The sequence below is a fragment of the Numida meleagris genome, chromosome 2 (assembly GCF_002078875.1).
Source record: "Numida meleagris isolate 19003 breed g44 Domestic line chromosome 2, NumMel1.0, whole genome shotgun sequence".
Taxonomy (NCBI): Eukaryota; Metazoa; Chordata; class Aves; order Galliformes; family Numididae; genus Numida; species Numida meleagris.
This window is the reverse complement of record NC_034410.1, coordinates 142,270,069-142,292,432: the sequence shown is the minus strand read 5'-3', so window position 1 is coordinate 142,292,432 and position 22,364 is coordinate 142,270,069. Positions and strand designations below refer to the sequence as shown.

Below are 22,364 nucleotides of genomic sequence, written 5' to 3'. Positions count from 1 at the left end.
CAAGTTTAAGAATAGGTCAGTAGTCCTATGATTGTTCTCATTTTAATCTCCATTTGTGAAGAAGTTAATTAGCTTGCATGCAGAAACTTCCCCGATCTTCACATTGACTTCTGGGCAAGGCTGTCAAGTAAACAGATTTGTGTGGGTGTGGTTGGCTCCATCTGCCTTCTCTCCTTTGAGACTCAAAGTTTCATTTGGGATCAGATACTAAGAGGACCCACTGGGAAGCTATTTTCAGATAATAGCCATTGTAAAATTATTTCACAGGCCAAGTTAGTGGGAGTAGGAGGAGAGGGTCCGAAGCGATCTTCTTCAACTGCAGAAGTAGACTGAAAAGCACATGGTGCAATTAACGAAAGTCCCAAACATAGGCAGAAATGAAAACGTGTCACTAATTTTAAGGGGCTCGCAACCTCAGACTCTTTCTGTTAAAATAATTCACAAGCTTCCTTGGCATTTATTATTGTCATCATGCCTTATTGCAAGACAGTAGATTCAAGTTCCCCCCAGAACCTCCAGGCTGACCTATTTTCATCAACCACCAGAGTTAGAGGTTCAAAATAAACAATTCTTTAGGTTACAGCCACACTTTAAATACATATTTTTTCTTATCGTAGAATCCTTAGAGTTGGAAGGGACCTTTAAAGGCCATCTAGTCCAACTCTCTTGCAATGAAAAGGGACATGCACAACTAGATCAGGTTGCCCAGGGCCTGATCCAGCTTTGCCTTGAAAGTCTCCAGGGATGGGGCATCCACCACCTCTTTGGGCAACCTGTTCCAGTGCCTCACCACTCTCACTGTGAAAGATTTTTCCTTATACCCAACCCAAACCTACCCTCTTTAAGCTTGAAGCCATTTCCCCTTCTTCAGTCACCACAGTCCCTGCTAAAGACTCTGTCCCCTTCTTTTCTGAAGCTCCCCTTCAGATATTGAAAAGCTGCTATCAGGTCACCTCCTGATACACCTTCCTATTCTTCAGGCTGAACAGCCTGTCCTCGTAGGAGAGGTATTCCATCCCTTGGATCATTTTTGTAGCCCTCCTTTGCACACGATCCCACAGGTTCGTGTCTCTCCTGTACTGAAGACTCCACATTGGGATGCAGTACTCCAGGTGAGGCCTCACCAGTGTAGAGTAGAGGAGCAAGATCACTCCCTTGACCTGCTGGTTATGCTTGTTTGGATCCAGCCCAGGATACGGTTGGCTTTCTAGGCTGCAAGGGTACATTGATTGCTCATGTCCAGCTTGCCATCCACCAATATCCTCAGGTCTTTTTTCAGCAGAGCTGCTCTCAATCCTTTCATCCCTCAGCTTGTATTGGTAATGGATGTTGCCTCAACCCAGGTGCATCATCTTATGTTTGGATTTGTTGAACCTCACGAGGTTCATGTGGGCCCACTGTCTAGGTCCCTCTGGATGGCATCCCATCCCTCTGGTGTGTCACCTGCACCCCACAGCTTAGTGTCATCAGCAAACTTGCTGAGGGTGCACTCGACTCGTGGCAAGTTACTTCTCCAGCACTGCAAGTAATTAACTCTTCTTCCATATATGGACATATTTTTAGCTGAGTACAGTTTGTCTTTAAGAGAATAGCAGGATACAAACTGGCTGTCTGTTTTAGGTTTAAAATGTCAGCCTTGTGTCCTGCGGCCTCAAGGCCTTGATGCAACTCTAGCACAGTTTCTTGTGAAATTTCCGTAGGCCCAGGCTAAGTTTTTGTATTTATGATCTACTAAATAAACAAAATCAAATTGGTTGCTACAGGTGGACTTCTTTAATGTGATCAACAAGTTGATCTTATACTTAATGGTTGGTTAATGGTATTAATGATGATAAAGCACCTTAAAGGTAGAAATCATAAAATGCTTTAACACCATGACACTCAGTTCTGAGGCAGTTTTAGCATTTCGGAATGACAAAAGAGGAACTCAATTTCAAAAAACCCAAATGGAGTAGCAGTGTGGCAAGTGTGCTAGTTCCTTTCTCAGAACTAGATGACATGCAAAAAATGTCATGTCAGCATAATAGGTTCCTTGTATGTTGTATCCCATTATTATACCATTTTTATAAGAAGTGGGAGAGCCCAAATTCTGCGGTGAGAGATAGGAAAGGATGATAGAATCACAAAGTGTTGTTGGAAAGAAAAGTTAATTTCATTTTGCTATGAACAAAGAAATGATTTCTTTCTGAGTTTCCCAGATTGAGCCTCAAACTGTAAAATAAATTATCCCCACGAGTCTCGTGAACAGAGATTCGGGCCTGAAGTCACTCTTTCTTTGGCAGTGACTGACAGTATTTAATAGAGCCTGGCATTTCTAAATAGGAAGCTGTGGTCTCCACTGTTGCTTTTATTAAATAAAGAGCATTTCAGAGTGGTCATTTGCTCCAGCTCTGTGCATCAGAAAGCAACAGTGAGGCTATTGCTTTGATGCATGACGTATGATACAAGTTCTGTAAGTTAAATAGCATACTGTGCCAAATACTGTGAGAGAAATGGCATGTGCAAGGGAACTGGATTTAACTAATTTGTTTGGCAGATTTTAGCTGGCCTGCATGCCAGTACACAGGCAGGATAATCTCACATAATCCTGCCTCTTTGGCCTTAGGAGAAAATCATGAAGGAAGATCATCATCTAGGTATAGATAGAAGGCCGAGAAATCTGTCCACTTCTACCCCTGCCCTTCTCAGTCATCAAGGCAGCTTCAACCCCGTGTTCAACCAAAACTTCTTTCCCTTGAGAAAACTGGCTCCAAGCTATAGCAGAATGATGCCAGCTTTTGGGATTTGCCCAGGAGGTATTTTCCTTATGGCAGATTTCTTTTGATAAGGTTTTACTCTTTGGACACAATTCCCTTCACATTCCTTCCTTTATCATTTTCTTCTCTCCTTTTCTTTTTCTCTGTGTAACTGAGCTGCAGAAATTCACTTAGTCAGTCTCTGGTTCCTGTGAACCTTGGCAGTGCTAAGCTATGTGTCCCCAGCAAAGAGATGCTCTGGCAAAGTGTTGTCAGTTGACTGTTGTACAGCCATGCCATACCCTCCTACAGGGGGCACTGAGAGGATGACACAAGGTGGGAAATCCATTTCCATACACACATCTTCACTTCCGTCTTGGGTCCATTCAGTTTCAGCTTTTTCTCTAAAAGGATTCCCAGGGACACACTAGGCCCAGACAAATACACCCTCCTTGGAGCCAACAGTTATCTCTAGGCAAAGAATGCAACTCATGATGTCTTAAGCATTCATACTTCTTGAGATGAAAAAAAAACTATGTCCTGAAGCTCAGGACAGCCTACAGTTCTCTCCCTTTGCATGCACCTGGAAAGAGATTATCTTTCTGAGGATTAGTTTCCTCAAGTGTAAAATGGAAAAAATGCTACTGATTTATTTATGATGTACTTCATATTTAGCAAATGCTAATCACTATAAAATATGTGAGGCTATAAACATGAGCCAGCAGTGTGCTCTTGCAGCTCAGAAAGCAAAGGGTATCCTGGGCTCCATTAGAAGAAGGGTGGCCAGCAGGGACAGGGAGGTGATTGTCCCTCTCTACTCTGCCTTCGTGAGGCCCCATCTGGAGTACTGCATCTAGGTCTTGGTCCCCCAATACAAGAAAGAGAGGGTGCTGTTGGAGAGGGTCCAGAGGAGGGCCACAGAGATGATCAGAGGGCTGGAGCACCTCTCCTATGAAGACAGGCTGAGGGAGCTGGGCTTGTTCAGCCTGGAGAAGAGAAGGCTGCAAGGTGACCTCACTGCAGCCTTCCAGTACCTAAAAGGAGCCTACAAACAGGCAGGGAGTCAACTCTTTACAAGATAAAGGCAGGACAAGGGGAAATGGTTTTAAGTTGAACAAGGGAAGATTTAGGTTGGATATCTGGGGAAGGTCTTTACCAAGAGAGTGGTGAGGTGCTGAACAGGCTGCCCAGAGACGTTGTGGATGCCCTGTCCCTGGAGGTGTTCAAGGCCAGATTGGATGGGGCCCTGGACAGCCTGGTCTAGTATTAGATGTGGAGTTCGGCAGCCCTGCCTGCAGCAGGGGAGTTGGAGCTTGATGATCCTTGAGGTCCCTTCCAATCCAAGTTATTCTATTATTCTGTGATTTTATAAAATATTTGAGTACAATCATTCATTAATTTATTTAGGATCAGGCAGTAAATAGCAGTGGGGCAGAAGGCAAAATTCCTCCACCAGATGCTACAGTGCATGAGTACATGACATATGGCCACCTCCACTGCACCCAGAGCAGCAGCTGCCCATGTCCTTCCCTATTGCTATGTGTCGAAGTTGAATCAAAGCATTTTTTATACTTTCTGTTGTCTTTATGCAATTTCTAGTGGCGCAATTTCATTACACCACTGAACAGTACCCCTTGTATGTATGAGTGTGTACATAATGTGTGGGAGAGACAAAAAAAATTGCTAACAAGCTTCATTTTAGAACCTGGCTGGTTTTATGCGTGCTGCCTGCAGTGATGTGTTATAACAAGGCAGTTCTTCAACTCAGGGGTCCTTGTTTGATCACAGCAACAGGAGTGGATTTCTTTCCTTATCTGTGGATAAGCAGCATGGACTCTATTTAATCAGAAAGGGCAATGCACTGAAGTCTTTTTTTGATGTCTCCACTGTGTTGTTTTGTTTAGGAGGTCTGAATTTACATTGTGTGTGTGTGTTTGTGTAAAGTTAAAAATACTTATTTTGTAATTACATATAAAAGTCAGCTTTTTATATAGTCATATAGATGTCTGTCTATCTGAGATTTTTTTTTTCCTGGATAATCTATTATATTCAGACAGTTTGAAAAATCAACCACTGCTTTTTCCCATAAAATAATTTGTCAGTATTGCTGTACCATCTCTTGGCCAATGGATACTTCAGAGTGCTTTGTGAGTATTCTCTAAACTAGACATTTAATTACTATGAGATGAAGATATGGATTAATACGTGTCATTTTCATCCACATGTCTAATAGAGGGCAAGGAAAGCATATGACTTTTCTTGTCCCAGATGATTCAGTGCTCATCTTCGAAGAAGTATGCCTTCCGTCAGACACCTTCTCTAGCTTTCGTGAAATGTCTTCTCTGGTGTTTAATTTACTTCTAAAGAAATATTTTTATGGCTTTAATTTTCCCTATAGTGATGTATAACCTTAGAGCCCAGGCGAAGGAAACGATTTTCTTCCTTATCCATCATCAGCAGAATTTTTTTAAGACTTCTAAGCCTTTTTTGTTTGCTTTTACATGAAGAGCTGCTGTGGTAGTAGACACTGCTGCTGCTATGTTAAGATGTAACTTGACCTTTGAGGCCTGGAAAGGTTCAGTTTTCAAGGTCATATGTAAAATAGAGTGGAGACAAGCTGAGGAGACTTAAGATTTCTGCTTCATTTCTATTGAAATGTAATTAAAAAACTGTGAGATGTCCTCTAAAAGAAAAATCTGGAAAACAAAACAAAACAAAACCATAACACCTGAGAACGGAAGAAAACTTTGTTTTGCTTTGGATTTTTAAATGTATAATATCCTGCTGTATGAGTATGATTCTGGCAAAAAAAAAAAAAAAAGACTTCATTTGAAATGAAAAAAGTCAAGATGTTTTGTTCTGAAGGTATCCAAATTAGACATTTGGAGTTCTGTCACGGTTTTACCAAATTTTATCGTAGAAAAACTTCAATGGAAATCCATAGAATCGTAGAATCATAGAATCACCAAGGTTGGAAAAGACCTACAAGATCATCCAGTCCAACCATCCACCTACCACCAATTACCCCACTAAACCATGTCTCTCAACACAATGTCTAAACGTTTCTTGAACACCTCCAGGGACGGTGACTCAACCACCTCCCTGGGCAGCCCATTCCAGCACCTGACCACTCTTTCAGAAAAGCAGAATTTCCTAGCATTCACCTTGAATCTCCCCTGGCACAACTTGAGTCCATTCCCTCTCGTCCTATCAGTAGTTGCAAGAGAGAAGAGGCCGATGCCCAGCTCACTACAACCTCCCTTCAGGTAGTTACAGAGAGCGATAAGGTCTCCCCTGAGCCTCTTCTTCTCCAGACTGAACAATCCCAGCAGTGAGGAGCCCAAAACTGAATGGAGTACTGGAGGTGGGACCTCACCAGGGCTGAGTACAGAGGGACAATGACTTCCCTACTCCTACTGGCAACACTATTTCTGATACAAGCCAGGATGCCATTGGCCTTCTTGGCCACCTGGGCACACTGCTGGCATGTTGCTATGAGGCCTTTGACACATTTTCTTTTTACTAGATGGATATTTTCAGATGGAAATTGTCCTATCATCAAACACTTTATTAGCCACTTTGTCTTTCTCAGCCATTTATTTTCTCAACAATTCTTAATTATAAACTACAATTTGTGTTTTATAACAGTATCTTGTAGTATTGAAACCCCAAGACAAAACAATTATAGCCTACCAGGATAATACTCTTCTGCCTCCTTTTCAAGACTGATGTTTTGTATTTTTCAAGGGTTTCCAGTCAAATATAATCTTCGTGCTAATTTTTGTACAAAATGCTGATACTGTTAAATTTGACTTTAGTCTTAAATAATTTTTCTACTGTACTGTCATCCCAGTGGTTTTGGCAAAATAACCCTAACTATTAGGTGTTAAAATAAATGCCCAGTTGTATCTTCTACTATGAAATACCAACTAACATTTTCTTTCATAACAGATTCAATGAGAGGCAAGCATCAATGGTTCCATATATTGTCAATAATGTATTTCCAGCTGTTTCCCTTTATTAACACTTCTGGATTAGTGTTGCTAGAGTCATGTAAGTCAAAAGTAAATACAGTATAGTGATTTCATTTTTATTTTAAGCGTTTTGAGTAGTGAAACATCATAGTATCATAGAATAGCTTGGTTTGAAAGCAGCATCAAAGATTATCAAGCTCCAACTCCCTGCCATAGGCAAAGTCGCCACCCACTACATCAGGTTACCACAGGCCCCATCCAACCTACTGGTTTTCCAGCAAGAATTGGTCGACAAGAGAGAAAGAGAAGGGAAGGTCAGAAGAAATTATTTTTTGTTGTTTAAATTTAAAAAAAAATATATCTCTCTTTGTCATGTGTTTTCCTGTATATGTGAGTGTGCTTCTGCCCCTATGCTTGTCATATCTCTAATGACCAGAAATAATCTTTTAATCCTTCCTCAAGGATTAAAACTCATTAACTATCATTTTGTTTCCAACTAGCAGCTGACAGAAGAATTCCTATCATAAAAAACATTCTCCGTGGTAAATACGCAAAATCTCCATGCTCATTGGTTTTGAAGCTATACCAAAATTAATACGTTAGGTGACAAATGCAGGCATGCAGATGAATGGGCAGACACCATGCTCTCAGAGACTGCGTTCATCTTGAAATACTGATCTTTGCTACCCTGTTTCAAGCAGTTATCTAGGTCTTCACTGGAAGATAATACTGTCTGCTAGTGAAAAACTACTGGAATTGCTAAACTTATCTATTTAGTCTGCAGTAGTTTCTTACTATATTAAAATTCTTGACAAGCAGTTGAATTTAAATCTGAATTATGAAATGCTATTTTGAATTAGATTAAACATGAAGAGTCTAATTTACCAATTGTTAGTGCTATTGTTGAATGTTTCACACAGTTTACATAGCTTGTGAAATTACTTTAATACAAAACAAATACCAATAACTGTGTATAACAGAGCATAAAATCCAATTGGTGCCTTTTGATATTAGATGGATTTGGTACATTGCAAGTGGTTACTCACAAATTGTTCTTTGCATTAGAATAATGAATTGGCCTGAACCTTATTTAATTTGTGTTTGTTTTTCTCAACTAATTTTCCTTTCTCTTGTTGTAAAGTACATTTATAAAGTAATACACTGTAATTATAGGAGAAATCTGTTCACTAAAAAGAACATTACCCAGGACACATTCATTTTAAAGGGTGACTTATTTAAATATATTTAGCAGGGATATTGTCAGGAATGTTTTGTTTGTTTTGAGGTTGTTGAGTTTTCAGGCTATTTTCTTTGGCTGAGTAAACACTAGAAGAAAATTTAAAGGACAGACGGACAAAATACAGTGTGCAGTGTCAGGATCTAGTTTTGCAGAACATGGCCAAATTCAACTGGAGGCTGAACAAACCAAGAGATCTCATCCGCTTCTCACACACTTTGCCATCTAGACCCTTCACCATCTTCTTAGCTCTCCTTTTGACTCTCTTTTAGTTTTATGTCCTTATATCATGGTGCCCAAAACTGCACACAGTTCTCAAGGTGAGGGCTTATCAGATTGATGTTGGCAGCTAATGGGACAACTTTATTCTTACTTTTATTTGAGATCAATACCAATGATGTTTTTCAAACACCATAGAAAAACTAACTCTTAAAGCAATCATTGCACTCTGCAATTATTGGCATTATTTGCAGTTCTTTGCATTGTTTTCCGACTGCCTGTTTCTGTCTGTTTTTCTATCATTATGGCTTCCATGATTTATTTTGTCTCTGATGCTGTTGGCACAATAGAAGTTGTACTTTTCTCTAGTGTCAGTACTAGTAGCTCTGTATCATCCTCCATCACGGCTATTGGAGTATGTTTAGGTGGTAAGTCTTGAAGTGAAGATTTGTAAGGCATTCATTTGCTCCCAAACTTTTCAGAAGTAGAAAAGAACATAAGCCAGAGATATTCTACTATTGCAGAGAGTTCATGGAAAAGGAAGGCAGTACAGATGCATTAGTGTAGAAAAATCTGTTCTTACCTACAAACTATTGAGAATAAATTAAAAGTAGACTGAAGGAATTAACTCAAAATGTCCTTACCAAGGAAGCTAACATGTAATTTCACAGTGGATTTTACAAGCCCAGACAGTCAGTATGCTTTGGGCAAGCTCAGTTTGTCAGCTTCAGTATGTAAACTTGTTTTAACATGTTGTATCTTAACCAGAAGTAAATCCTTTGGAATAAAAGATATATGTCATGATACAAGAAGCACAGATTTCCGAGCACTTTGTAGTTGTTTAATTGGTCATAGACAGTGTTTTTCCTGGCTTCTAGCTTTTCAGTACTCTTTGTCATTAGAATACCATATTCCATGATGGCTACTAAACTTGATTTATTGGTATTGTAGCATGAAGCTAGGCTGTAACCTAGAAAACAGCAACCACTTGCACAGCAGAGTAGAAAAAGCAATTAAAAGTAAGAATATGGTAGATATGCAGTCTTCAGACCATCCCAAAGGAGAGCATTTCTTGATGTTTCTCAGATTACTGAACAGTGACAGATAGGTTGATTAAGCTACAGTAGTTTATAATGGCCTTGTCCGACAGATGCCTACTGTGCTTGAATCCCCAGCAGATAACGATGCACAGACCTTAGCTCACATTAGCTAAACTGTCCCTGAGGTGGGTTTAATAATCTATCTTATGTCCTGCTCTGCCTCTATGCATGCAAAAACTTTCCAAAGAAGCACTCTTGTGAAGGCAGTAATTCCTTACAGTCATTGAAGGACCAGAGAATTGGAACTTGATGTCTTTTTTCATAAAATCATAGAATTAGCTAGGTTGGAAAAGACCTACAAGATCATCCAGTCCAACCATCCACCTACCACCAATTACCCCACTCAACCATTTCTCTCAACGCTATATCTAAATGTTTCTTGAACACCTCCAGGGACGGTGACTCAACCACCTCCCTGGGCAGCCCATTCCAGTGCCTGACCACTCTTTCAGAAAAGTAGAATTTCCTAATGTCCAGCCTAAATCTCCCCTGGCGCAACTTGAGTCCATTTCCCCTCGTCCTGTCACTAGTTACAAGAGAGAAGAGGCTGACCCCCAGCTCACTACAACCTCCCTTCAGGTAGTTATAGAGAGCGATAAGGTCTCCCCTGAGCCTCTTCTTCTCCAGACAGAACAATCCCAGCTCCCTCAGCCACTCCTCATCAGGCCTGTGCTCCAGACCCCTCACCAGCTTCGTTGGCCTTCTCTGGACACGCTCCAGGACCTCAATGTCTTTCTTGCATTGAGGAGCCCAAAACTGAACGGAGTACTGGAGGTGGGGCCTCACCAGGGCTGAGTACAGAGGGAGAATGACTTCCCTACTCCTACTGGCAACACTATTTCTGATACAAGCCATGATGCCATTGGTCTTCTTGGCCACCTAGGCACATTGCTGGCTCATGTTCAGCCGAGCATCGACCAATACCCCCGGTCAGTTTCCTCCACACAACCTTCCAGCCACTCTGCCCCAAGCCTGTAGCATTGCCTGGGGTTGTTGCGGCCCAAGTGCAGGATCCGGCACTTGGTCTTGTTGAACCTCATCCCATTGGTTTCCGCCCAGAGATCCAGCCTGTCCAGATCTCTCTGTAGGGCCTCTCTACCCGCAGGCAGATCGACACTTCCTGCCAGCTTGGTGTTGTCTGCAAACTTACTGAGGGTGCTCTCCATGCCCTCATACAGGTTATCAATAAAGATATTGAAGAGGACAGGCCCCAGCCCCGAGCCCTGGGGAACACCACTCGTGACCAGTTGCCAGCTGGATTTAACTCCATTCACCACCACTCTCTAGTCCTGGCCCTCTAGCCAGCTCCTTACCCAGCAAAGAGTGCACCTGTCCAAGCCATGGGCTGCCAGTTTCTCCAGGAGAATACTGGTGGGAGACAGTGTCAAAGGCTTTGCTGAAGTCTAGGTAGACCACATCAACAGCCTTTCCCTCATCCACCAAGAGGGTCACTCGATCACAGAAGGAGATCAGGTTGGTCAAGCAGGACCTGCCTTTAACAAACCCATGCTGGCTGGGCCTGATTCCCCGGTTGTCCTGCAAGTGCCGCATGATCTCCCTCAGGACAATCTGCTCCATAACCTTCCCTGGCACCGAGGTCAGGCTGACAGAGCTGTAGTTCCCTGGATCCTCCTTACGACCCTTCTTGTAGATGGGAGTCACACTGGCAAGTCTCCAGTCTTCTGGGACCTCTCCAGTTGACCAGGAATGCCGATAGATGATGGAAAGTGGCTTGGCTATCTCCTCCGCCAGTTCCCTCAGTACTTCCGGGTGGATCTCATCCAGCCCCATTGACTTGTGGCAGTCCAGGTGGAGTAGTAGGTCTCTGACCATTTCCTCCTAAATCATGGGGGGTTTGTTTCGCTCCCCATCTGAGAATTTCAGGTCAGAGAGTAGAGTGCTCTTAGGACAACTGGTCTGGCTTTTAAAGACAGACGTAAAAAAGGCATTGAGAACCTCAGCCTTTTCATTGTCCTCAGTGGCCACGTTCCCAGCTGTGTCCAGTAAAGAATGGAGATTCTCCTTGGTCCTCCTCTTACTGTTAATATATTTGTAGAAGAATTTCTTGTTCCCTTTAATCCCAGCAGCCAAGCTTAATTCGAGCTGGGCCTTTGCCTTTCTAATTTTCTCCCTGCACATCCTGACAACCTCTTTGTACTCTTCCGAGTTGCCTGTCCCTTCTTCCACAGGAGGTAGATTCTCTTTTTCTCCTGGAGCCTCAGGAAAAGCTCCCTGTTCATCCATGCCTGTTTCCTTCCCCACCGGCTCATCTTGCGGCTCAGAGGGACAGCCTGTTCCTGCACCTTCAGGACTTCCTTCTTGAGGAGAAACCAGCCTTCCTGGACCTCTTTACCCTCCAGGACCGAATACCTGTCCCCTCTCCTGGTTCCACCAAGAATTGAGAACTCTACCATTTCATGGTGGCTCTGTCCAAGGCATCCCCTGACTTCCACATCTCCCACCAGACCTTCCCTGTTTGCAAACAGCAGGTCTAGCAGGGCACCTCCCCTGGTAGGTTTTCTCACCAGCTGCAGCTGGTGTTTACAGAACGCCTCATCTGTCTCTTCATCCTGGTTAGGCGGTCTATAACAGACCCCCACCAGGATGGAAAGGCTTGTCAGCCTTTCCTTTGATCCTAACCCATAGAGATTCAACATTGTCTTCCCCAGTTGCAAGCTCAATAACATCAAAACAGTCTCTAACATAGAGAGCCACGCCACCACCCCTCCTTCCTTGCCTATCCTTTCTGAAGAGCTTGTAGCCATCCATTGCAGCACTCCAGTCATGGGAGCGATCCCACCATGTTTCCGTAATGGCAACTAAGTTATAGTTTGCCTACCGCACGAAGGCTTCCAGCTCCTCCTGTTTGTTGCTCATGCTGCGGGCATTGGCGTAGATGCACTTCAGCTGAGCCCCTTGCCTCACCCCTAATCCCGATGCCCACCTAAGCACACCTCTTTCAGGCCTGGTTTTATCCCCTTCCCCCTTCCTCTCTAGTTTAAAGTGCTCTCTATAAGCCCTGCCAGCTCCTGGGCAAGGATGCGTTTCCCCCTTTGAGACAAGCCAGAACCATCAGCAGACCTCAGGCCTGGTGCCGAGTAAACCGCTCCGTGATCAAAGAATCAAAGAATTCCAAAATTCTTGCGTTTGCACCTGCCTCTCAGCCATGTGTTTATGAGATGGGTTTTCCTGCCCCTTTCAGTGTCCTTCTCTGTCAGTGAAGGGATAGAAGAAAAAACCACCTGTACTCCTATTCCCTGAACTAACTGCCCTAGTCCCCTGAAGTCATTTTTGATAAGTTTCAGGCTTCTGTCAGCAGTCTCATCGCTCCTGACCTGAACTATTAATAAAGGATAATAATCAGAGGGGTGGATCAAACTGGGGAGTTTTCTAGAGATATCCCTGACCTGGGCCCCAGGGAGGCAGCACACCTCCCTACGGGTAGGGTCAGGCCGACATATAGGGCCCTCCGTTCCCCTCAGAAGGGAGTCGCCTACGACGATCACCCTTCTGTCCTTCCTGGCAGAGGCAGTCTCAAGGCGTGGAGTCAACCGCCTCACCTTGGGCAACTTTGGCAACCTTGCAGGCGGAGCTCCTCCTGCATCCTCACTCACCTCTCTCTCAGGTTCCAGGGCCTCAAACCTGTTACACAGAGGCACCTGGGGAACCGAGGTGGGCCGGGATGGGGGTTGCCTCCAACGCCGAGCTGGGACCTGTTTCCATTCCTCCTCTTCTCCCAGTTTGTTTCCCTCAGCTCGATCATGGCAGGCGAGAGGATCTGCCACCGTCTGGCAGATCCAGACGGTGTCTTCCCTGCCAAGAGTTGCACCACCAGTCTATCTCCCGCTCACAATCCCTGATGGATGTTAATCTCTCTACCGCCTCCTTGAGCTCCACTACCATGCTGAGCAGCTCATCCACCTGCTCACACCTCACACAGGAGGAATCCCTGCCACCCTCCCCCAGCAGCAGCAGGCTCAGGCACTCCCTGCAGCCTGAGACCTGAGCTGCTACAGCTCTGGGCAGGCCCTCAGTCTGGGTCGCTACAGTCTTCTTGAGGTGAGCCTGCTGCTGGGTGGAGACCATGTTTAAACTTACAGTCTCAGAGACTACAAATGTGAGAACAGGTCTCCTGACGAAAGAGGGACACTACCTCTCACACCCGCTGCAGTACAGTGTGGGCAGTGTGGGCTGTGCTCACGCACTGATTACCCCTCCTGGTTCTCAGTGGGCAGCAAAGCACCTTGCTAACTGTGCGTGATCTGTGGAAGGGAGCTAGCTCCCGCCCTCTCCAAAGCTACTAACAGCCTAACGGCCAGAGGCCAAGGTCACGGATAAGATTAAGAGTGGGCAGTGCCAGCTCCACCCCTGCTAGCTCGGCAGCCCGCCCACAAGCTGCCAGCACCCCGGCACCTGCACCGCGCTTTTCCTGGCTTCAAAAAGCCCTAAAAAGAGCTTTTTTGTGGCCCTTTTCACTTCAGAACCCTTGTCCAGTGCAGTCTTACCTGCCCCAAGACTGGTCTCTGTAGCAATCTCTCTTTTTCCATCACTCTCACTTCCCACCTTAACAAGATGATATTTCAGATTAGGATCATGAAATCGTAGAATGACTTAGGTTGGAAGGGACCTTGAAGATCATCTAGTTTCAAGCCCCTGCCATGGATAGGGTTGCCACCCACCAGATCAGGTTGCCCAGGGCCTGTCCTTGAACACCTCCAGGCTTGGGGCATCCACATCTTCTGTGGGCAACCCGTGCCAGTGTCTCACCACTCTCAGAGTAAAACACTTCCTCATAATATCTAATCTAAATTTGCCCTTTTAAAGTTTAAAACCATTCTCCCTTGTCCCACCACTATCTGTCCATGTAAAGTCAGTCTCCTCCTTGTTTATAAGCTCCCTTTAAGTAGAGGAAGGCTGCAATAAGGCCTTCCCAGAGCCTTATCTTCTCAAAGATGGACAAGTCCAACTCCTTCAGCCTTTCTTCATAGAAGTGCTTCAGCCTTCTGAGCATCTTTGTGGCCCTCCTCTGGACCCACTCCAACAGTTCCACTTCCTTCTTGTGCTCGGGACCCCAGGCTTGAACACAATACTCCAGATGGGGCCTCACAAAGGCAGAATAGAGGGGGACAATCCCCTCCCTCTCCCTGCTGGCCGCCCCTCTGTTGATTCGGCCCAGGATACAGTTGGCCTTCCAGGCTGCAAGCACACACTGCTGGCTCGTGTCCCACTTTTTGTCCATCAGAACCCTCAAGTTATTCTCTGACGGGCTGCTCTTAAGGAATTCCTCTCCCAATCTGTACACATACCTGGAATTGCCCCAACCCAAGTCCACCACTGTGCACTTGACCTTGTTGAATCTGATTAAGTTCTTGTGGGCCCATGTTTCGAACTTGTCCAAGTCCCTTTGGTTGGCAGCCCTTCCTTCTATTTCTGCAATAATGACCAAGTTAAGCTGGTAACACATAATGTAAACTATTTTAAGTAATAATTATTTCCCCATTTCGTATTTTAGCACTATGTAAGTATTATTTCCTAAACTCCTATGCTATATAAGCTGAACAGATTGATTCCAAAGAAATTTTATTTATTCAGCACTGTATGAGTATTAGACAAACGTTATTACATTTAATACAGAATAAACTGAGGAGGATTTTCAGCATCTTTAAATCACACATTTTGGAGCCCACCTATAGTTGCATTTTCCTATTATTTTTTACTTCTAGTTTTAAACAACAATTTATGCCAAGAAAGGCTCCAGATAGACCTATTAAAATGTAGACTTGTTCAACTGTTACAGCACTGATATGAACTATGAAATTATCTCACATTTTTCCTTCTGCTTGTCAGTACAGCACTTATGTGCCAGAGCAATTTTTGCTTCAAAAAATCAGCAATGGATTATGGAACAGGACATTTTTGTGATGCTGTGTATCAGTACACATCGGATTTTCTATTATTCCAAGCAGCATTTGTTTATGTTCTTTTTTTTTTTTTCTATTTTCCACAGCAAGAGTAAAATTTAGATTCATAATGGGGCTGAGGGTTTTGATATCTTCCAGGAAAAACCAATACAGGCAGTCATTACCAGCTGTTTGTGGGTCATGCTGAGAAGTCCCCATTGTGTCTACCACAGAACGCAATTTCATATCTTGATGATTTGCACAAGAAAGCATGGGAATACATCCCAGCTCAAGCTAAGATCCATGAAATGCAAGTTTACTGTTGGACTCAAAGGTAGAACAGTGTGGGACGTGCACTGGCATGTGGTTGGTGAGTCTTCACTGTTCTTCTGGGAAATGGCTGTTAAAACCATTGGCTTAGTAATTACCAACTACTCAGTGTCCAAAAAGGCAGTCAGTACCTAGCCAGGGTGTAGGAATTATATTCTAACTCCATTTGCAATCAGTTGTGGATTCAGTTGCAAATTGTTCTTGCTTCTCCATAGCTATACATTATTGGGAGCATCTTGACTTATGCCTTTGTGCAACTCATCTGCTGCAGATCTAGACATATACTCAATTTACTTAATGTTTCATAAAGTTCAAGGATAGAGTACTTTGGTGGCTTTCTTTCTTTGTCTTCATAATCCTTGCTTCTTGTGCAAAGCATATAAATTACTCCCTTGTGGTGGAACAAGAACCAACTATTATCGCTGATTGCAAGCTGTAACTGATCTTTCTGCTACACCATTAGGAGCAATTGAAAGAGGATGACAGATCCATGATCTGGCTAGAAACTGTAAAATACATCGCTTACAGAGACCTAGGAAATATGAGCTGTTACTGACAATTGTAATATTTTTTACAACTCTCCATGAAATCCTGGCCACAAAAACACAGTTTAAGAACCAGTTTTATTTTACATCTTAGCCTTGTAAATTTCAAATATACATTATTTCTATAAGTGTTTTTGACAGAACTGAGATCTTTGACATATAGTGCCTTTATGCCAACTCAGCTTGTGTTCAAGGTGCAAAGAAGTTTGGGAAAATTTTTGTATGAATGCGCTGTGGTCTGCCCGTTGACATCTTTTCCCACAAGAGAGGTCATAATCCTGGTGTTGATCCTGGAGGACAGAATGACTCATATTAGTAGACAGAATAGCATTACCATCAGCATTTTTTTCACTAGCACTCATAACAAAGCATGGTTGTTGGACTAGATAGATAACCGTTAAGGGTCACTTCCAACTCAAACAGTTCTGTGTTTCTATGATGCTATACCACAATGATATCAAGCTCCAAAGGTCACAGAAGAGCATAATACAATGTGATTTTAAATGTAGTCTTCCTTTTAGTCCTTTCTATTCATTATCCTGTAGCAGAGGATGTGCCATGGCTTACACTATCTGCTCTGTTGGAAGATCTTGGTTCCACAGTGAGACATGGGTGAAAAGCAGAGCCAGAGTGGTATGTTGGAGCATTTGGACTGAGGGTTTTAGTACATGGGACCATGTCCATTTACTACAGGGGCATTCCTGGGAACTACTAGTTTTGGTATGGTTTGGGAAGACCATGCACAAAGAATGAGATACTATTGTAAATAGGTGCCTAGATAGTTGATTAGGAGGTAGGCCTGAGTGCCAAACGCTTGATTAGAAGTGAAAAGCTGCTCACAAAAAGATTTTTGTGGAAACCTCTAGGACAAATCGAGAGCAAGAATTTTAATCCCTGTATTTTTCTATTCTTTTCTTGATACTTTTGTTATGCAGGGAAGTTTTTATGTCCCATCTGAAAACTGCATGCAGCATGCGTACAAATGGCATAAGGACCTGTGTCTTCTGCTCTTGAATGCTCAAAGAGGACTTCACATGTACTACACTCTCATAATGAAGGAGATTCCTGATTTACCACAGCTGAAGTTGGGTAAGAGAACAGACATTTTAAATCACTGAATATAATCCAGTGCTGTCTTTTCAATACAAATTTCAGTACCAAAATTATTGATCTGTTTAGAGATTTAGAGGATTTTGCCCCCTATTTTCTGATTAGTGTTTATTTTGGCACACTACTGCCAGACTACTGCTTTCTCAGTATATGAAAATCTTTTCATCCCCATCTGAAGGTGGCCTGACAGGTAGGGAGGTAGAAATGTTCTGATAAATTTCTCAGAATACGTGCCTCTAAATGATATTTGACTGAGTTGCTCTAACTTCCAGTTCTGAATCATCATGAGATCTGGAGAAGACTAGAAATTTTGCTCAAACATATTTCTCTCTTTTAAACTGAAAACAAAAACCAGAAAGTTGATTTGAATGCCTTTGAAACACACTCCCTCCCTCATACTTTGCAATACATTTATTTTCTGCCTATAGCATAATTACATCTTGCTCTTTAAAATGATCCTGCTTTTCTTTCTAATTCATTTATTAGATTTTCTAGCTTTTCAGCAAAACCGTTTTTGGCTGATTAGGCTGTTGGGTCCAACGTGGAAGTTCTGGTTGGACTGGTGGGACAGAACTCTGTAATTTAGTCATGTCTGTAATGATAGTGTGAGCTCCTGTGAAAATAAGGAGCATCCCTGACTAATTCCTGCTCTCCCAACTGTTTCTTTGAATTCAAGTAATGCATCTCATCTGTTTTTGTGACTTTGTATGTCTGTATACATAGCTGTCAGATTGTTGAATTGCAGAGATTATTAAGAGAATTGATTGCATTAGTTAGCAGATTTTAAAAGGAAAAAATTTCCTTTTTCACTGTAGATACTGCAGGCACTTTCAAATATAACACATTATGCTGAACAGACTTGTATAGAAGCTTGATAGCTTCTATTTTCCACTTCATGTCTTATTCCCTGATATATATTTCCACTCAAAATAGCTTGCAACTCTTGGAGTGGGAAGAACACATACTGTGTTATTCCATTCAGCTACAGGAAAAAAAAAAGTTACAGCATTTTTATTTGCAACTTATGAGCTGTCAAACAGAATCCAACATGCAGCAAAACCTGTATTTCAGGCATCTTGGTTATCAGGCACATTTTTAGATGATTTATGTTTTACCTGAACAGGTTTATAGATCAGGAATTGGCAGACTTGGTTGACCACAACTGAAGAACAGACTAAGATATGCATGTATTGGCTTTCTGAATACAATTGACTTGGTTTTCAAATGACTACTGGTACTGGAGCAAGCACTTAATTTGCAAATGTACTTGTTGTAATACATGCAAATTTGCTAAATGCAAATACCCTTTCTAGCTGCATGAGCAGAGCACTATTTGTATCATTTTACTCACAGCCTGAAAATCTACTGAAGATTTGATTTTAAGGACAGACTTCTGAGGCCAGCAAAATCATGGAGTATAAGATTTACCCAGTATGATGAATATAAAGCTTGTTTTTGTGTGAGACAGTTGCCCAGAGTGTTCTTACAGTCACTAGGGAGAAACAGGCCCATTTAGGACCATAAAGTATATTATCTGACAAATAGTGCTTTCTACCTTAGTATGACATGAACAGCACCTTATACTTATTCATTTTTCTCCACTGACCATGAGAATGTAAATGACTCATTCAGTTTTAGACATCTGTATTTGGTGAGATTAATCTCATCATAGCTTTCTAAAGATAGTTAAGACAAATACAAGACTATAAATCTCCTCTGTGGACTTTCTTAATTCTTTTTTTTTCCTAGGCCTCTGAATAGTCTATTAAAAATTTAGTAGTCTAATTATGACATTAAAAGTGGAAATTATTGTTTCTCACATTTTACCAGCTAAGGAGAGATCTTTCTGAGGTGCTGCGCTTCTCAGTCTGTAGTACTTTTAAAAAGAGTCACTTGGTATTGGGAAGGGAATTAGTTGGTTGGTTTCTCTGTTTTATTTCTTTATGTATACTATTAGAAAGTTCTGCATCACAAAGTCTAGCTGCAAAAGTTGAAGAGTTGACATATATCCTCCCCTGCTTTATAGTTTGTTGTGCATTTAATGTGGAGCATACCTGTGCTAGATTCTCTCAAGACTACATCAAAGCAATACCTACATGCTCAAGGCTAAGTTCTTCACACTGCACAGGGCACTACAGAGATGTTCAGTCTATTACCAGTCAGACATGCAGGACTTATGTTACATGGCCTTGAGTAACATGATAAGGAGAACCATTTATTGTACATCGTTTGCTCAGATGTTCCAACAGTGACACAACATTGCATTTAGTTTAGGAGTTGGCCATAAATCACAGAATGACTGAATGGTTTAGGCTGGAAGTGACCTCTGGGTCCATTTGCCCAACCCCTGCTCAATCAGGGACACTCAGAGCAGGATGCCCAGGACCAAGTCCAGGTGGCTTTTGAAGATCTCCAAGGAGGAGACTGCACAGCTTCTGGGCAACCTGTGCCAGGGCTCCATCACATGCACAGTACAGGAGTTCTTCATTGTGATCAAGGGAACATCCTGAGTTCTGTTTAGTGCCTTTTCCCACTGGGCACCACTGAAAAGATTCTGGCTCTTTGCAGCCTCCCTTCAGATATTTATATATTTTGATAAATTTCAAAAGCTAGTAAGGAAATTTCTATTAGAAGAGAGAGCAGACAATAAAAAAGTGAAATTCTATCCTGTGTCCTAACAACCTTCCAGAACATCTACAGGTTTAGCTGTCTAAGTCACACAAGCAGAAGTTGTACCTGTACCTCTACAAGTACAAGGTTTATTGTGTATCGTGGGTGAACTTGTCCAACTTGAAACCTGTCCGTTGATGAAGAATGTCAAATGTCTTGTTTACTGAATGAACAAAAAGTACAGCCTTAACACTTCATATCTACTATTCTTAAATCTGATCTGTTTCTTTCTCTGTGTGTTTTTTTTTTTTTTCCTCTAGAGGAACTACCCGTGGAAGATACGTTATCTCAGCTTTGTGCAGAGCTGCAGGTATTTTCTTTAACAGAATCAGTCTGTGCTTTTTTTCGTGTCTATTTTTCAAGTGTACTGAGACAGCACAATCATGTATTAGAATGGGGAGAAAGGTAATTTGGTGCCAGAAGAAAGCTGCTGGATGTTTCTTTTCCACCAATAATTTCACATAATTTTGATTATTCACTTACATGATGTTTCTGTTACTTTTAACAAGTCACCAGCTGGATGCTTCATCATCCTTCAGTGAGCCTAACCAGAGTGTCAGTAGTAGTCACAAAAGTTGATTTGGGGTAGGTTACAATTACAGCTTTTGTGCTGACAGGAGAGAATACTCTTTGGCAGATTGTTCAGCCACATTTTTTTTCAAATAAAAACACCTAAATGTCTAACGAAGCTCGTGGGTAGAAAAAAAGTGATTGTGACACAGCAGTAACTGAATTACTGTCTTGAACTTCTGCTTTTTTGATTTCAAGTGAGACACAGGCAGTCATCAAGGGAGCCAGGAAGAAATGCAAACGTCAGTTGATCACTGGGGAAAGTGTTTTATAATCAGAGATTTAATACTTTTGATTTGCTCAGTTTATTAGCAGGAAGACAGCACAGGAAAGAGTGACAAAATAACAATTAATGGAGTTGAAACCAAATCAAACTGCAAGTATATTTACACTGCAGTTACAGATGGTGAGACAATGTTTTTTATCCGTATGTAAAAAAAAAGATTGAAATAGCAAATTTCTTAATTTCAAGACATAAGTTGGATTATTAGAAAGAAATTTGATTTCATCTAAATTTAGAGAAATGTGAGTTATGGGACTCAGCTCAACTGGGTTGCAGAAATTTAGAAGCCTTAAAGTTATTGTGGGTCAGACAACATAATCTAGAGTCTCCTCGGGACCAGTAAGTCCAGCAAAGTTCAAACTGGCTTGGCATATGTCAGAAAATGTCAAGTCTAATTTCTCTGTATTTTCAAATTCCTGTCCAATTCTTACTCTCACCAAAAACATACTGACTTGCTTTGAATGTACATATTTATAAAGCCAGACAGTTTTTTAAAATTTCTGGGAACAGAGCAGTAACAGATAGGAGAATGCAATAGCTAGAGTGATTGTTTGTCTGGAGTGATACAGACTTTACTGTGTTTTTCCTGTATACCATTAAAAATTTTGGCATTAGCATCCCAGAATCATGGCTTTCTATCAATCTGTGGATAATTTGATGATTAAGGAGTGAATTTTGAGAGACTAATAAGACGTAAATGCTGAAGCATTGTACAGTGTTGTTGGGATGTAGGAGTAGCATTGACCATCTCTGCAATGTAAGTGCAGAAGTCATGTGAAACTCTATAGTTTTCAGAAGAGTATTGGCAAAGCTTTCCCAGTATTTTGCCTCTAGGAATATGGGAACTGAAGCCATTTCTCTTCAGCAGAAAGCACGAAGGACAGTCATTTATAAAGAAAGAAAATGCTATTAAAACTATACAGAAGGAAGCCCGTGGGGTTAGTTTCCCATTACCACCGTGTTACCAGAGTCAGGTCCATTTTTAAAATTAAATAAAAACAAAAGGAGAGAAGGAGGTGAATTTTGCCTTGTTTTCTATTTAACCTAAGGACGGAGTAGCTATTCAAAACAGGATAAAATTGAACGTCCATGTTTTTTTAATCGTGCAAATGATTTTTAAACAGCCAAGCAAAAATAATCTCTCCAAAATGCTCTCTAAATTCATTTTGACTAACAGTATTGTTAAAACCAGACTACACAGCACGAAGTATGTGAACAGAATAGAAAGAATCATATTTAATGACAATTTTAGCTCATGGGCTTTACTTTGAGGAACTTCACTGTGAGGAACTGAGTCCCTGCGAACTGACCAGCCTTTCTAGGATTGCTAGGCTACTGCCCAGTGTGTGGCTGGGCAGCAAAACTCTGAGAATTAAAAGTACATAGTGCCTTCCTCCTCTGTCCTCTCTTCATCTTTTCTCCTTCTCTTTCCATTTTCTCTCTTCTCTCTCGATTTCTTGTCTATCTCAACTTTCTTTCTTTCTCTTTCTTTCTTTCTCTCTCTCTTTTTTTTTTCTTTCTTTCTTTCTTCCTTTCTTTCTCTTTCTTTCTTTCTTTCTCTTTCTCTTTCTTCCTTTCTTTCTCTTCCTTTCTTTCTCCTTCTTTCTTTCTTTCTTTCTTTCTTTCTTTCTTTCTTTCTTTCTTTCTTTCTTTCTTTCTTTCTTTCTTTCTTTCTTTCTTTCTTTCTTTCT

At 41.9% G+C, this 22,364-nt stretch overlaps 1 protein-coding gene across 9 annotated transcripts in view; it reads left to right on the top strand.

Annotated features, from left to right (window-relative positions):
* FAM135B (family with sequence similarity 135 member B) overlaps positions 1-22,364 on the top strand; it is a 194,086-nt gene that overhangs the window by 147,290 nt on the left and 24,432 nt on the right. For all 9 annotated transcript variants that reach the window (XM_021387042.1, XM_021387036.1, XM_021387045.1 and 6 more), the window contains 2 exons: positions 16,976-17,129; positions 20,081-20,130. In XM_021387042.1, the coding sequence (XP_021242717.1) occupies positions 16,976-17,129; positions 20,081-20,130 (204 nt within the window). The remainder of the gene's footprint in view (positions 1-16,975; positions 17,130-20,080; positions 20,131-22,364) is intronic.